The sequence below is a fragment of the Schistocerca cancellata genome, chromosome 4, assembly GCF_023864275.1.
Source record: "Schistocerca cancellata isolate TAMUIC-IGC-003103 chromosome 4, iqSchCanc2.1, whole genome shotgun sequence".
In the NCBI taxonomy this organism is placed as follows: domain Eukaryota; kingdom Metazoa; phylum Arthropoda; class Insecta; order Orthoptera; family Acrididae; genus Schistocerca; species Schistocerca cancellata.
Genome location: NC_064629.1, coordinates 58,801,450 through 58,818,468, shown reverse-complemented (window position 1 = coordinate 58,818,468; position 17,019 = coordinate 58,801,450). Strand labels below are relative to the sequence as shown.

The 17,019-nt window shown below is 40.4% G+C and overlaps 1 protein-coding gene across 1 annotated transcript in view; it reads left to right on the top strand.

Moving 5' to 3' along the window:
- LOC126184756 (uncharacterized) overlaps positions 1 to 16,813 on the top strand; it is a 56,278-nt gene extending 39,465 nt beyond the window's left edge. The window contains exons 2-3 of the mRNA XM_049927294.1: positions 12,833 to 13,530; positions 13,816 to 16,813. Coding sequence (XP_049783251.1) covers positions 12,932 to 13,530; positions 13,816 to 15,937 — 2,721 coding nt within the window. The 5' untranslated portion in view covers positions 12,833 to 12,931 and the 3' untranslated portion in view covers positions 15,938 to 16,813. The remainder of the gene's footprint in view (positions 1 to 12,832; positions 13,531 to 13,815) is intronic.
- The last annotated feature ends 206 nt before the right edge of the window (positions 16,814 to 17,019 follow it).

The following is a 17,019-nucleotide window of genomic DNA, read 5'->3' as shown; positions in this document are numbered from 1 at the left end:
CTTTTTGACCTGAGGGGCTGTTAGAAAATTTTCCTGTAATTTTATTCCTATGCCACTAAAATAATCATTTATATAGTTTGCCAAATATATTGGGTCTTTTATTAGAGTCCCTTCCTCTTTGATTTTCAAGTTTGACAGATTCATTTTCCTGGTACCAGTTTCCTGCTTCACAATCTTCCATACTGCCTTATTTTTGTTTTCAGCAGAGTGCACTATTTTGGAGTTATGAGCTCTCTTTGCTGCAAGCAATATTTTCCTATATGTTTTCCTATATCTTTTATAAAAGAGTGAGAAAGCAGGATTAGTTTGGCTGTGTTTAATAGAGCTCAGGTACTTTAGTGTTTCAGATGATTTTTTGATTCCTTTTGTGACCCACTTGCTTTTTCCTGCTGTTGATAATGGACATAATACTTTAGGAAATGTTTCTTCAAAATTTAATTTGAACAATGTCATGAAATTTTTGAATTTTTCATTTGCATCTACCTCTGAGTATACTGAGTTCCATGTTTGTCCTGCTATCTGTTTGGCAAACTCATGTCTATTTTTTTTAGAAAAAATTCGTCTGTAAATATGCATTTTCTTTGTTTCTTCCGGAGCCACTTTTATATTAATGATTTGAGCTGAGTGATCAGATAATCCTAGCTCTGCTACCACCACCTCACAGTTATCTGTGCCTAAATCTGTTAATACCTGATCAACAGCTGTCTTTGAGTATTTTGTTATTCTGGTTGCACTGTTAACCATTGGAACTAAATTGAAACTTTGAGCAAGACTTTGTAATGAGTCCCATGTAGAATCAGGATTCAGTTTATCCACATTTAGGTCTCCACATATGAGAATGTGGTTCTTTGGAGTGGATATCTTGTTAAGAACATGATTAAGTTTGGAGTAAAAGATATTGAAGTCTCCACTAGGAGATCTGTATATACATAAGATAATCAAATTCCTACACCTATATTGGTCCCTGATTTCAACTGCTGCCAGTTCAAAATGTTGCTCTTCACTGATTACACATAAATCGCTTCTGGTCTTATACTGATAATTTTGTTTTACATAAATACAACACCCTCCACACTTCATAGAAGTCCTACAGTATGCACACGCTAAATTATAAGACTGCAAGACTAACTGATTAATTTCAGCCTCATTGCACCAATGCTCAGTGAGACAAACAACTGAGCACTCTGTAGACTCCAGCTCCACATCTAGCTGTTGGGTCTTATTTGCTAGGGAACATATATTTTGGTGAACAACTGTTAAGTAACTTTTTCCGGCACTATTTGCATTCCCACTTTTTTTCGTTTTAATGTCGTTCTGTTTTGGTTCAACTGCTTCCTTATTATGATTACACTCACGTTTTTTGTTTGCATATGGTATTCTTGGATAGTCACCCCCTGCAGACCGTATTAGTTTCCCTTATTTTTTATAATTTTACATAAATCCAGGAGCATTTTACTGAAAGTCATTGCACCTAGTCTGTTTAGGTGCAGGCCATCCCTACCCAGACATTTGTCGTTGAGAAATTTATTTGGGTCAACAAATACAACACCAAGTTCGTCGCACTGTTCCCTAATGCCAGTGTTTATTTTGTTTGTATACGCGTTACTCACCGATCTTCTTTGTAGAATTCCGTTGATAACAATTCTGGAGCTTATAAACAAACCTTTGGCTGACCGAATTACATTACGAATATCATTTATGATTTCTTCTCGTCTGCTGCTTCTAATAGAGTTTGTCCCTACGTGAATTATCACGCCTTTAAAATTTGTGTTGGAATCACTGTTGTTTTGGTTGGATTTTTCCGTGTTCCTAATGTTGTTGAAATGTTTCACAATCTGCTGTGGTCGGATTCCAGGGCGAACATCGACTTTACAGTTCGGAACCACTACATTTTTTAACATGGAATCGCCGATGACAAAGAAATCACTTTTGTCGATCTGTTTTGCTGGATTTCTTTCATATTTATCTTTTTTCTTATACGTCACAGTTTTCCACTTATATTTGCTTACAGATTTACCACACGAATCGTTTTCCGCCACTGTTTTCATTGGGATTTGCATATGTGAGTTTACATAGGTTTGTTTACTTCCCAATAACGGAGTTTGCACGCGGGAGTTTATTGAATTTCCACATGTTTCGCTTTCTGCCACTGTTTTTGCCGGAATATGCACATGTAAGTTTTCACGGTTTTGTTTTTTGCTCGCGAACGGAGTTTGCACAAAAGAGTCCTCACATTTGTTTGTTTTGTTCTGTAATGGGTTTCCACATACGCAGCTTGCCGATTCACTTTTTAGCTTTGCGTTTTCTTCTTTCAGAGACTGAATCTCTTTTTTGAAAGTTCCGATATCACTTTGTAGCACTTTAATTATTTCTTCTTTTGACTTTATGGTACTTACAAGTTCTGATGTTTCCCACTGCAAACAGTCGGTGCATGTCCACGGAACTTCGTCACTAATGAATTTCAGGTTCACTTTTGCGCACTTCTCATGGAGCCAAAAATTGCACTTTATGCATAAGATTCCTTTTATCACACATTTTCTGCATTGCCTACATGTAGAACCGCTACTTTTTTCCTTTTTGGTAGTGACAGACGTGTCGTTCACTGTTCATTCGGCGCCATCTTGATGATTAATACACTCCTGGAAATTGAAATAAGAACACCGTGAATTCATTGTCCCAGGAAGGGGAAACTTTATTGACACATTCCTGGGGTCAGATCCATCACATGATCACACTGACAGAACCACAGGCACATAGACACAGGCAACAGAGCATGCACAATGTCGGCACTAGTACAGTGTATATCCACCTTTCGCAGCAATGCAGGCTGCTATTCTCCCATGGAGACGATCGTAGAGATGCTGGATGTAGTCCTGTGGAACGGCTTGCCATGCCATTTCCACCTGGCGCCTTAGTTGGACCAGCGTTCGTGCTGGACGTGCAGACTGCGTGAGACGACGCTTCATCCAGTCCCAAACATGCTCAATGGGGGACAGATCCGGAGATCTTGCTGGCCAGGGTAGTTGACTTACACCTTCTAGAGCACGTTGGGTGGCACGGGATACATGCGGACGTGCATTGTCCCGTTGGAACAGCAAGTTCCCTTGCCGGTCTAGGAATGGTAGAACGATGGGTTCGATGACGGTTTGGATGTACCGTGCACTATTCAGTGTCCCCTCGACGATCACCAGTGGTGTACGGCCAGTGTAGGAGATCGCTCTCCACACCATGATGCCGGGTGTTGGCCCTGTGTGCCTCGGTCGTATGCAGTCCTGATTGTGGCGCTCACCTGCACGGCGCCAAACACGCATACGACCATCATTGGCACCAAGGCAGAAGCGACTCTCATCGCTGAAGACGACACGTCTCCATTCGTCCCTCCATTCACGCCTGTCGCGACACCACTGGAGGCGGGCTGCACGATGTTGGGACGTGAGCGGAAGACGGCCTAACGGTGTGCGGGACCGTAGCCCAGCTTCATGGAGACGGTTGCGAATGGTCCTCGCCGATACCCCAGGAGCAACAGTGTCCCTAATTTGCTGGGAAGTGGCGGTGCGGTCCCCTACGGCACTGCGTAGGATCCTACGGTCTTGGCGTGCATCCGTGCGTCGCTGCGATCCGGTCCCAGGTCGACGGGCACGTGCACCTTCCGCCGACCACTGGCGACAACATCGATGTACTGTGGAGACCTCACGCCCCACGTGTTGAGCAATTCGGCGGTACGTCCACCCGGCCTCCCGCATGCCCACTATACGCCCTCGCTCAAAGTCCGTCAACTGCACATACGGTTCACGTCCACGCTGTCGCGGCATGCTACCAGTGTTAAAGACTGCGATGGAGCTCCGTATGCCATGGCAAACTGGCTGACACTGACGGCGGTGGTGCACAAATGCTGCGCAGCTAGCGCCATTCGACGGCCAACACCGCGGTTCCTGGTGTGTCCGCTGTGCCGTGCGTGTGATCATTGCTTGTACAGCCCTCTCGCAGTGTCCGGAGCAAGTATGGTGGGTCTGACACACCGGTGTCAATGTGTTCTTTTTTCCATTTCCAGGAGTGTATTGATAATACATAAATGGTTTCATTAAAGTGATTTGAATGTGCCAGTTTGTTGTATGCAATCAGCATAGTAAGGTGGATCGACATGGAGTTGTGACACAGTGAGAGAAAGGAGCTATTGTGTTTGTACATACCCATGACTATATCATGAATGAAGCTGGTTTTTGGTGTATCAGCACAGATAGTCTGATGTGTCTGCAAGGAATGGTATACCACACATGGCCATGAAACATGGTGTAAAAAGATCATAACCTGCAGGATCTTGAGACAAACAAGCGCCACGCGTTGACAGTGACAGTCCATTTCAAAACAGGAAGAATTTGCTGCTGAATGCAGGTCCATGTCAATCAGTTCCTAAATGAACATTGCGAAGGGAACTACATACTGTGGACACTTAGTCTGGTACGTAGTGAAAGGCCATCGCTCACAACAGTACATAAAACTATGTGCCTTCAATGTAAGAAACAGAGAAACTGGACAGTAGCAGATTGGAGGCACGTAATGTGGTCTGATAATTTGCCATTTTACCTGCTTTCAAACGATGCAGTATGTCAAGTGTACCAATGGTCCGATGAGATATTTTTGTACCATAGTGTGTGGAGGGTATGCAGCTAGGGCTGGAAGTGGGTCTGTGCAGTTTCGGGAATGTTTTATGTACCGTGATGTCGGTCCAACTATTTGTGTCTTGAATGTGAACCGGAATGTTTATTTCAACATTATCAGGACCAAGTGTTGCCCTTTCTTATACATCCTTGGGATGAGTATGCTGTGGACACTCCCATCTCCCAAGATATGCTCACAAGATAAGATGTGTATGTTCTCGGTGCAACGAACACTCGGGCACCCTGTCACACCTCGACTGGCCCTTTAAAGCACTCAGTTGTAATTGTGTAGACAATGTCAGGCTCTGTTTGGTACAGCAGGTGAAACATAGCAATTGGTATCCCCACATTTTAATAGTTTTATAGAATCTAATCATCAGTGAGTGGCTTCATATTTATAGCAAGGGAAAGGTAACCACTTACTTATACAAGATTGGTGCACAGCACACAGAAGCATATAATAGAAAATGGTTAACACTAGCTTTCAAGCTCTTGCTCATTTTCCAATAAGAATACATAGTCACACACAAGCACACAGACACCAAATGTGCATCCACAGGCATGAGTGTGTTCATTGGTGCCCGCATGGTTTTGTGTGTAAATGTGTGTACTCTTATCAGAAAAAGAGGAGGATCGTCAGAGCTAGTCTTAACTATTTTCTATTATGCGCATCTGTGCACCACACATCAGTCCTCTGTAAGTAACTGGTTGCCCTTCCCTTATTTTACATATTTTTTCATCCAGGACTATCCATTATTGTTATAATGAGTGGCTGCAGCTGGCTATGGCATAAACAAAAATAGTTGTTGATGTTGTTCCTCACCAGATTGAGGCCATTATAAAAGTTTGAGATGTGTTACGTGACATTACCATTTTTTGCCTAGTATGCTTATTTTGCACAAGATGTGGGGACAGCACTTTTTTCCCTGTTGTTTGCGCAGTGTTGTAAGTGTGAATGTTGCTTAGGATGTGGACAGGTAATGATGGAAATGTGAACTCCATGTTCACTGTTTGGCTATTTCCCCCCCCCCCCCCCCCCCCCCCCCTACCTGCACACACTGTAAGATCCTACTCCATATTTTGCACCTGCAGCACACTAGTAAGTCCCCAGTGATGGAATTTCTTATATTCTGTTAGCAATTTCAAGGGTATTTTGTTTACTAGGTTGTTAATTATACAGTATTTTTCGGGGTATCTTCCAGAAGTGTCTAGGTCAATTGCAAGTGGAGTGTTCTATCTAAAGGTGTTAAACAATTCTCATTGGAAGATGGTGTGTTTTGGAGTTCCTTCATCTGAGCATTTCCTGGCACCTCTCTTGAGTCCTTCACGTGAGTAGGATAAGGAGCATGTCGTGTCAAAGCTTTGTGCCTTATCTGGGGATTGGGATTGACATGGCACGTGGGTGAGTCCATACCAAGTTGTCCGGCACTGGTTGCTTGACCATCTCAGAAAATTTTTATATTTGCTGGGTGAATTCCCCAATGTTTAGTAGTCACAAAAATATTAAAAAAAAATTGTTTATTATTTTGAAATGGCGGCCATATTTCTTCCAGGCTGCATGCGTTTCTGTGTATTTGCAAGCATCTACATTTTTTTACAATTGCTCAGTAGTGGATTGTCCTAAGCCTTTCAGATAAAATGCATTTAGTTGAACACCTTCTGGGCTACAAATTAACATCATTATCACTTGGCTGAATGTATTCTTTAATATAGTTTTAATAGTTCAAAGTTATCAGCCACAAATTAAAAAAAACTCAGTTTTTGGACAGTAATTTTCAAAAGAAATATTAATTTCTCAGCTTTAATATTTTTTTCTGCTATTACACTGTATAGTATTGATACTTTTTATAGAGTATCAATGGTGAGCTGCTTACACTTAAAAAAGTACACTATTTTTTAAAAAAGGATTTATTTAATTTTTTCATTTTGTGGCCTGCAATGTCTGCTGGGAGACAGATAAAAATCTGCAAATTTCACAGTTAATAGACCTTTATGATATCAAACTTCAGTATAAATTTCAACTTTGAGATTCAATTGGAAGTTATGGAAAAAAAATTACAAACACAGGTCAGAAAAACGTTTTTTAACATTGCGAAATCTAGGCTTATGGAATAAAATATATCAGTTACAGTATATGATTTAATCATATCTATGATTACTTACTTTTTTATTGAAAATAAGCCTACTAATTACATTATATTGTTCTCTTGTTATTTGTTTTTAGTACATCACTCATTGAACATTTGAGAAATTTGTTCACTCATTTTGGGTGTTAGATTATAAGTTCGCCCAGTCACAGTTGTAAATTCATGGGAGACAGCTTCCTTAGTACATTTTTAAGTGGCATCCAAACTCGATCCTTCTCAATTTTTTTAAAAGGTGTCCTTGGTCCTGGAGGATGATAAAGTACAACATGTACATCTTTGCTTTGACAGTCAATCTTATCGACTTGTCCAGTCCACCACTGTTAATCGTAAACGCAAGTCTTTATTTTGAAGAACCAGTTGTACAAGTTTTCCACACTGATGAAGTTTACTATCAGGCAAAGTTAATGTGATCTTACAATTCAGTAAGTTGTGTGAATGCGTACAAAACAATGAAAAGATAGTGCCTTTAATCTTCTGACAAGTGTTGTACCTTTCCTTCAAAACACTGTCATAGACTTCTTGTATTTCCTCACATTGTACATGGTCCTTCGTTAGCGACTCCCTGTGTGGTTTACGAGCTGTCGACCAGTGTTTCTCTCACTCTTGCCTGGTGATGGCTATCCAGGAGTCCCTCCATACTCTTGCGCATCGCAGCCGCTCTGTGGTCCTTGTGTGGACCCCGGGTTATGGCGGCATCCCGGGAAGTGAATGTGTTGACATGCTGGCCAAACATGCTGTCGGTACACCAGCCTTGGAGATTGCCCTTTCGGTCAGTGACCTCAGGTCAGTTTTGCAGCAGGGGTGAAGAATGGCACATCCTTCTTTCACCCAAGAAACTTTGGGGCCATCAAGGAGGCTACCGGTGCATGGTGCTCCTCCTTGCGGGTCTCTCGCAAGGACTCTGTTGACCTCTGCGGCTGCGCGTTGGCCACACCTGGATGATACACAGCTATTTATTGCGACGTGAGGACCCATCTTTATGTTGCTGCAGATCAGCTTTGATGGTGGTCCACATCTTGTTGGACTGCCCGGTTTTAACTCCGCTCAGGCAGACGTTTGCACTGCCTGATACACTTCCTGCACTTTTATCAGGTGACGTTGTGATTGCAGATGTAGTTTTGAGTTTTATTCGTGCAGGGGGTTTTTATCGCTTGATCTAAGTGTTTGTCTTTTATTTTGTGTAGAGTCTGGCCTTTGGTCTACAATTTTAGACTGGGGTTTTTAATGCATTTCTTGGTGGTTGGCTTTTCCTTTTTCATTTCTATGTTCAGCCAAACACTGTCACACTCGGTGTGATTTTAATTCCTTTTATCTCGTCTCTGTCTTTCTTGTCCTGTGTCATCTCTTGTCATCTCCATTGTTTGTTTTTATTGCTTGTGGGTGTTAGAAATTTGTTGAAAATGGAACCGTTGGCCCTAGTAGTCTTTTCCCTTCAATCCCAGAAACCAACCAAGTTCTACCATCTGAGCTACCCAAGCATGACTCACAACCCGTCCTTACAGCTTCAATTCTGCCCGTACCTTGTCTCCTACCTTCCAGACTTCACAGAAGCTCTTCTGCAAACCTTGCAGAACTAGCACCCCTGGAAGAAAGGATATTGCAGAGACATTGCTTAGCCACAGCGTGGGGGATGTTTCCAGAATGAGATTTTCACTGTGTAGTGGAGTGTTGCGCTGATATGAAACTTCCTGGCAGATTAAAACTGTGTGCCGGACCGAGATTCGAACTCGGGACCTTTGCCTTTCGTGGGCAAGTGCTCTACCATCTGAGCTACCCAAGCATGTATGTATTTGCCATTATGATCACTTTAAGTAAGTCTTTGTAGCATCATCCATGCAACAAATTCCTATTTGACAAAGTGGTGTCAATGTTGTGTGCTTTCCACAAGAACAGAAAAAAGTCTTCGCAACACACAACATGTGCAGGTGTTAGCAGTAATGTGTGATTGAATTTAAGTCTACATATTAAAGTAGTTAGGTACCTGCAGACAGTGCAGATGGCAGTTTGTATAAGGGGCGATGAGGCTGTTAGTGCAGTTTATATGCAGTGTAGTGCAACTCCGATGTGGGTACATAAACACGGACATGTAGGCACAGGATTAGTGCGGAATTTGTGGCTTTCTGACATGTGGAGTAAATGCGGAAATATGAACTATGGCTGCATTGTTACCAAATGCGGCCGAACAGGACCAACGTGCTGCTGTTTTTTTCTTGGCTGCCAAAGGATAAACAGTGGTAGACATCCAGTGGAGAATGAAGAATTTGTATGGGGCAGCATGTCTGTTGAAAACTAACATTGTGGAATCATACACTAAGTTCTGGGTGTTGCTTCTTCATGGTAACGTACGTCCCCATATCGCAAATATTGTAATGTAGAAGTTACACCATTTCAAGTGGAAGACACTCGAGGCGCCTTTCCCCCTCTCCCTTCCCCGCCCTACTGTCCTGATCTCTCCCAATTTTATTATCATGCATTTGGTAAAAGTTTTTGAGGGGTATGATGATTCCTGTCAGACAAGGATATGGAGCAGATAATTAGAAGCTTCTTCTTGCATCAGGACACGGTGTTTTACCAAACAAGTATCTTCAGCCTAGTGCTTCGTTGGGATGATTGCCTCAATGCACATGGCAATTTCACCTGATTGGCATACCGATTATGGACTGTGTGGTCTTCAGATAGAAACTTCTTGATCATCCATTGTATGTTGAGAAACCATAAAGTGAAGTAATGCTTAGTCTTGGCTTTGTCTCTTGTCCGATCAAATTTTCCTTATCATTCGGTAAAAGTCTAGTCTAGGGCCAGTGCTGTACTTAATGTGTTTTGTGCAGCAATATTGTCAACAATCATTGTGAGGTATGATGGGAATGAAAAGGGGATGTTTCAGTTGCTGGTTGTACACAGCCATTGAGAGAGCAGCAGACAAAGGACATGTTTGGAAGCAAGAGACGAAGGAATATTATCACATTATCATGTCAGTTTACTACAACCTGAAAAATTGTAATTTTAATAGGAAGAAAGAGTGAAATATTTATGTCAAACAAAATTATAAATATAATTGTTGCTCATTTCTCTCCCAGCAATGTACACTGTGCTGTTAAGTCCCAAACTAACCAGAACCCCATAATTTGCAACGTGTTCAGAAAGAATAGTGAAATATTTGTGACAACAAGGATTATTAATGTAATTTTTGTGAGTCAAACTGTCATATCCTGACCTAACCTAGGCCTCAGGCTAGCCGACAGATCAATTTATAACCACATGTAGGATTTTTAGCTTTCACGTCACTGACTTCACGTACTCGTGAACAAACTGTCACATTCAAACCTAACCTGGACATTGGCCAAGCTACTGATCATTCTGTTATCACAAGTAGGTATTTTTAGCTTTTACATAAATTGGCTTTGCTAACTGTCACCTGAACTGTCACATTCCAGCCTAACCATATTCTCATAATTGGTGACAAAATGAGCAAAAAGTCACATGTGTGGCAACCAATTTCATTAATAGAATTGCTACTCATGGTAGGAATAACAATTGTGATTGAAAAGGAAAAGCAAAAATGAAACAGGAAGAAAATTTTTTCATGCTAATTGCAAAACTTAAAAATAAATCTGACTCGTTTTGCTTCTGCTTTCCCCACATGTGAATAAGTAGTTATCAAAAAATGTCTTGCACTGTCTTGAGCCATGCAGCAAGTATTTCATAGCAACCCATGTGGTCTCTATGTTTTCGGTATGGCACCTGTCGTAGCTTTCTTAAAGGCCAGTTTGTGGTTGACAGTGAGATGCTGGAAACCCTCATCTTTCAGGCTCTTGTACACATGAAAACAGTCTGAAGCAGCTGTTGTCTGGCAAATGTTCCATATGATAATTTCCAGCAGATAAACTTTCAGTAATATAGGTACAACACAGAAGGGTGGGGGAGGGGGGGGGAGTAGTATGATACTCTTTTTATGTCTCCCCACACACAATCTACCTCTCGCCTTGTCACCTCCCAAACTTACTTTTGCCAAACTGAGACTTGTCAGTCTCAACAATTACTCCTTCACCACCAAGTTTCTCATTTTGTGTGAGGCGCACCTCTACACAAATGTCCATACAAAATTTTCTCCACTCAACAGTAGTTTGCATAGCCCTGTTCAGTTCATGAGAGATAAAGTCAGATCTGCACTTACAAACCCACAAATATGTGAACTGCGAATTGTGTCAATTTTTAATTTGCTTGTAGCAAACTAGGACTTTTTCCAAATGGAACACTTGGAAAATTGGCAGCCTTCCTGCACTCCCACACTGTGCCATAAATAGTAACCTTAGATTTTTTCAGAGCCATTTCTTCACCGCATTTAATACATTTCCATTCTTCCACAACTGAACTGTGCAACATATACCACTGTACTATGTCACCATGGAGCACCAGACCACTTAATAGAATTTGCAGTCATATGTAGAACAGTAAAAATCGAATAAAACTATGAATAAACAATAAACAAGAGAATGATCTCAATTTCCGTGCTATAAATACTTTGCTTCTTTTCTTGCTTCTCATTGGTTACATGAAAGTATCGTATCGCTGGCTACGCAAAACTGATGCGTTATCAACCTGTGAGAAGTAGAGGAACACCACCGTGATTGCCACTGGCCCTGATCTAGACTTTAGCGTGTCAGTGTTCTGTAATGCCTGTAACTGGAACATACCTGTAATCGTTTGTTTCAGTACAAGTAGTGTATTCTGCCACAGCTACGTCTTTGGATAGGTGGTAAAACAATTTCACTATGAATAATTCCACTGTGTGGTTTTAACCACCTGATGATAGCAGATTGCCTCCTTCTCACATTTATATCAGCATGTCAGTTAACCTGTATGCAATAGAATTTGGTCTTTCTGGCTATAAAAGTTTTTCAAAGTTATTAGATCATGTAGTGAGACATTGAGTGTAATATAAAAAAATCCGTTTTTACCCTCAAGCAGAAAAGTAGTGTTTCTATTATGGCCACAAGTCCAGCATTTTGTGATCCTAGTTCTGATGATAATTTAGGTGAACCAGATTTCTGCAAACTTGTGGTGTCAAAAAGTGTTTGCAATGGCGGTCCGTCAGTGTGGATATCTCGGCAGAAGCTAAATAATCCACATTGACCATTAGTTCCTCATGTCAAGGTGATCAGTCTAACATCGTATGCAGTCTATATACTTATGACTACTGAGGTTTTTGGGACACCCTTCAGATTGCTTCAGGATGCATATTAAAACTTGCGCCGGCCGCTGTGGCCGAGATGTTCTAGGTACTTCAGTCTGGAACCGCGCGTCCGCTACGGTAGCAGGTTCGAATCCTGCCTCAGGCATGGATGTGTGTGATGTCCTTAGGTTTGTTAGGTTTAAGTAGTTCTAAGTTCTAGGGGACTGATGACCTCAGGTGTTCAAGTCCCATAGTGCTCAGAGACATTTCAACCATTTTTTAAAACTTGCACCAATATTTTTATTATTTCGGTGGACATCTGTTTAAGCATTGACAGTGTTAACAGTAACCTCACAGTACTTTTATTTACTGATACCATTTGTTGTTGACGGAGTCCAAAAATACTAGTGATATTCACAGATACAATACTAGAAGTAAAAATGATGCACATTCTCTATTAATTAAAACTTGGGCACAGTAAAGAGTGAAATACATAGCTATAAAACACTTTGTAAGTTAACCCTATGCAAATAAAAATGTCTGAAAAAGAGGAGCTGTACCTTTAAATGACGATTAAAGTTGTTTCTCCATGACAACTCGTATACCAAACATAAATACAAGAATATATATAAGTAATCAAGTTAAATACCTGTAAATGATCACTGTAACCGTGAAATATATTTGTAATAAACAGGTGACACTGTTAAAGTAATTGATTCCATATCAGACTGCACCAAGTGTCTGTTAATATATTACAGTGATATGTCAGGCTTCAGAAACTAAAATTTCCCATGTAAATAATAAATTGTTTTTAAAGAACTAATAAAACTATTTAATTTTTATTTTGTTTGCAGAAACCGTGCCGCAGCCGTATGAAGACAGTTTTGAAGATGTAGTTCAACAAACGAGGAAATTACCTTGGTTTTCACTTGTGCAAAGCCGGACATAAAAATATGGCATTATTCTGTCTTGCGCTGTTATACCTGTCAGCTTTTGCAAGTGGAACTGATATTTTTAATTATGAACGCACATTAACATTGGCTGAGCAGAAAATTTCTGATGTTTCAAACAAGGACGGCTCAGGAAGAGCTGTCAAATCAAGAAGAAGTGCATCTTCCAAATATTATGTCATACCTGACGCAACAACTGCTTCTTCCCAACCATTAACTAGCATTTTTACTCCTGATTTGTCATTAAAAACAAGCACACCACATACATCACGTTTTTTCCATTCTATAAACAGGAGTCACTCAGGAATACTGGTGAGGTCTGTTAGTAGGTACAACAGTGGTGTTCAGTCTACTCCTTCACCATACACTACTCCAAACACACATGAAGTACCTTCACTCTTGCCTCATATGAGAAAATTCTTTACACCTCCACTTCCTCCAGAATATTCAAATCCATTTGCTGACAAACCAACTTTACGAGGCAGTTATTCTGATTCAGGTTCATCAAACAGACGTCCAATTCCACCACCTCCGCGACCCCCTTCAAACAGAGAACGAATTCCAGATAGACCTCCAGACCTTGTTCCATTGGAGAAGGAGAGGTAAGTACTCTTGTAGTATTTTCTCAATACAGGAGTAGTTTTATGTATGGATATTTCATTGTCATACTTGGAGTCCCTCATCCATATTCAAGCATTACCAGGAAAAGTAAACTTGAGTGTTTCAAAACATGTTTTTATGTTCAGTTGTATCAGTAGGACATAAAAGATACTGATGTGCTGTAAGAATATTCAACTCTTAAATGATTAGTTATGTAATGTGTCATTAGTAAATATATGCTACACTGTTAGACATTTATAAGATATTAGGTGTTTCTTTTATTTTAGGTCATCTCCCCGAGACAAAAAGAAGCCTCTGAATACACCAAGTTTCAACCGACCCCCAGAAACCCCTTTTTCTGAAGTAAGCAACAGCAATTTCAATGTACGGCACAATAATGAATCTGAATACGAAACTGTTCCCAGTTTACATTCTCCAAGTGTTTCACGTATATTGTCTGGAAGCAGTGGCCGAAAACCAAGTAACCCAGGAATTATTATAAAGCCAAATACAGAATCCAAAGCCCCTCAGTTACCAGGTATATATCCAAGAACAGAAACAAGTTCTGTTGATGTACAACAAGGCTCAGAAAATATTGCGCTAAAGCCCAGCTCTAATCATTCACTATTTTCCAAATCAGATTCCACAGATACTAAAGAGAAACAGACAGGAATTTCTGGAGTACAGGATACTGTACCAGCAGACGCTGACTTAGCTGTGGATGAGCGTAGTACAAGACGTGATGAAGAGTTACCAGATGATCAACAGCAGCCTCCTAAATCTGATGATCGTGGGATTCATGTGGCTATTTCTCCAAGTACACCAGCCCACAAAGATCTTCGTGGCAAATGGGGTGTTGCATGGGATGTTCATGTGTATCTTACTGGAAGCCTCTTTACAGTGCTTAGTATTTGCTCATTCATCAACATTGCACGTGCAAATTCGTGTAGACGACTGCTTTCATATGGCTATTTTGTGTCATTGCATGCATTACTGTTTGTAGTTGGTATATTGCGTAGTGTATATCTGTTTTATGATGGGTACAATGTGAATAAGTCTTTTCCAGAACCAGTTTCACTTTTGATGTTTCACATTGTTTCACCTTGCATCACATCTGCATTTTTAGTACTTTTTCTCTTCCTCCTCCTAACTACAAAGGTCTATGTATTTGGTGTTTATTTGCAGAAACCTACAGTTATTGCAATTTTTATAATTGTACATATTGTTTTGTGTGTTAGTTTGGACCTTGCATCTGGCTTTTCTCCAGAATCTTTTCTATCTCTGATTTGTCAGTGTTTGTTTGTACTTATATGTGTATGTGTTGGCTTGGCATATTTGTACTCATACAGGATGTTAGTCAGGTCTGCTACTCGTAAAATGGATAGCTCATTTGGAAACAATTTCACAAATATTCATCACCCAACGCTATCTATAGCAATACGTTTGACATTAGCTGCAGCACTATTAAGTTTGCTACTGTCAGCTGCCCATTTGTATGGGATATTTGGTGTTGATGACAATTTAGAGTGGGAGGGTAAGTCTCTTCCTTGGCTGCGATGGGGTCATCAGTTTTCAGTTCGGGTAATAGAGATTGCGATTTGCTTCTTACTGCTGAGTGCTGGCGTTCAGCCTATGCGCCAGGATCGTGCTGAAGCCGCAAAAGGGCAGCAAAATTCAGGCCTTGCACTATTTCGTTGTCGTCAGTGCACTAATACGACCCAGAGTAATGAAACAGCTGATGACATTTATCCAGCTGTATGTGTAACAAATCAAGCTATTCATGACTATACTGTTCGTACAGGGAAGAAAGTTTATGATGATTCATTCCCATTAAACAATCTTCACACCAGTTTCTCTGCTTCAGAATCTGGTTTTTCTGTCTCTACCTCAGAACGTAGGCTTTTGAGAAAGTCAGGCTATGTTTCACATGAGGCTCCATTTCCAGTTACAGAAGTGGGATCTTCTGAGAGGAGATCTGTCAAGAAAGGTCCAGTATTTACAGGAGAAAGAGCGGAGTTTGATATTCCTTTCTCAACCGTTGAAGTTAGGCGATCATTGAAGGGTAGTGGGACTCTTGCGAGACATAATGTGAGACGACCAGAACCATCATTTAAATGTAGCTCATCAAATGATGGACAGGCGCACAAAACTTCAGGGATTATTGAGTCACAATATTGTGGTGCACCAGTGAGTTCAGATGTCCGTCGTTCAGTGAAAAAATCGGGTACACTTGTGTCTCTAAACTCTGAAAGGCGAACTCCTGTACATCAGCATAGGAATGTGTCACAGACATTGTCATCAGCAAGAGAGAGAATATCCCCTTCAATGTTAGTGGCAGAGAATGGGTTTGTTAGGTTCCGCACTTTAGCAGACACAGAATTGGATCCAAGTGAAATGGTACGTAGATAAAATGTTGGATTGTGGAAAAAGAGATTGTTTTAGATTGTATGTTAAATGTCTATTTGATGTTGTTTAAAAGAGTGCTGCTGAGCACATAACTGCAGTCTGTCGTGTCTATAAGAATAATCAGATCTGTACTATTCAAACTTATTGCTTGTGGCTACTGCCACTTCACTTGGTTTCTTATATGAAACTGTGTGTTGGAGCAGTAATGAAACTGTTATGCCACACATGGTTTTCTGTAGAAAACGTGTTTTCTTGCTCTCTTTTAGACTGCCATATATTGTTTTTATTGTTTTATCCTTCTTTTCTATCACATTTTCTTTGTAAATTGTATTATTGTACTTAATGTGTATTTTTTTTTGCTATGTTATCTACATTTGTTTCTGATTTTGTACAACTTTTTACAACAGACTGAAACAATGTCCAATTTCAGTATTACATGAAGGGTGTTAATTTTATGTGCTTGTTTATATCTTTGAATTAATAAACTAGATTTTGAGATTTTGTACAGATATTTGTGAGTGTGTGTTTGAAAATGATTTAAATTTGTAAAGAACTAATTATGGGAAGAATGTGTTGAGTATTATATGTTGAGGAAGTAGCTATATCAGTGCTATTCCTTGTTGTGAGTACAACTTTGATGTCTTTTGTGATAAAAGTTATACATAGATCTAGTAAATGTTGTACCTCCTGCCTGACATTTCTGTGTTATATGACCTGTTCAGGAAGCTTAGTTTTATGTTCAAAAGTTTATATGACAAAAATGTTGAAATGCAATGGATCTACAATGACTGACATTTTAGTATAGTATTTTATGTATTATAATTGTTCCCTGTTTGTCTTGTGACTTGATTGCCACTTGAAGTTAAGACTGTTGTAATTTTCAGGTATTTTTTGTCAATATACTGTAGAGGAAAGTCAAATAATACTAATGAGCTTTTTCTGTAATCCCCCCCCCCCCGCACTCTACCTCCCCCCACTCTCTGCTTCACTCCCTCCCCCTTCTCACTCCCTCCCCACCCTCTCACTCCCTCCCCCTTTTTCCTCACACATCCCCCCTCGATATTAAGCATGATCCTCAAACAAAT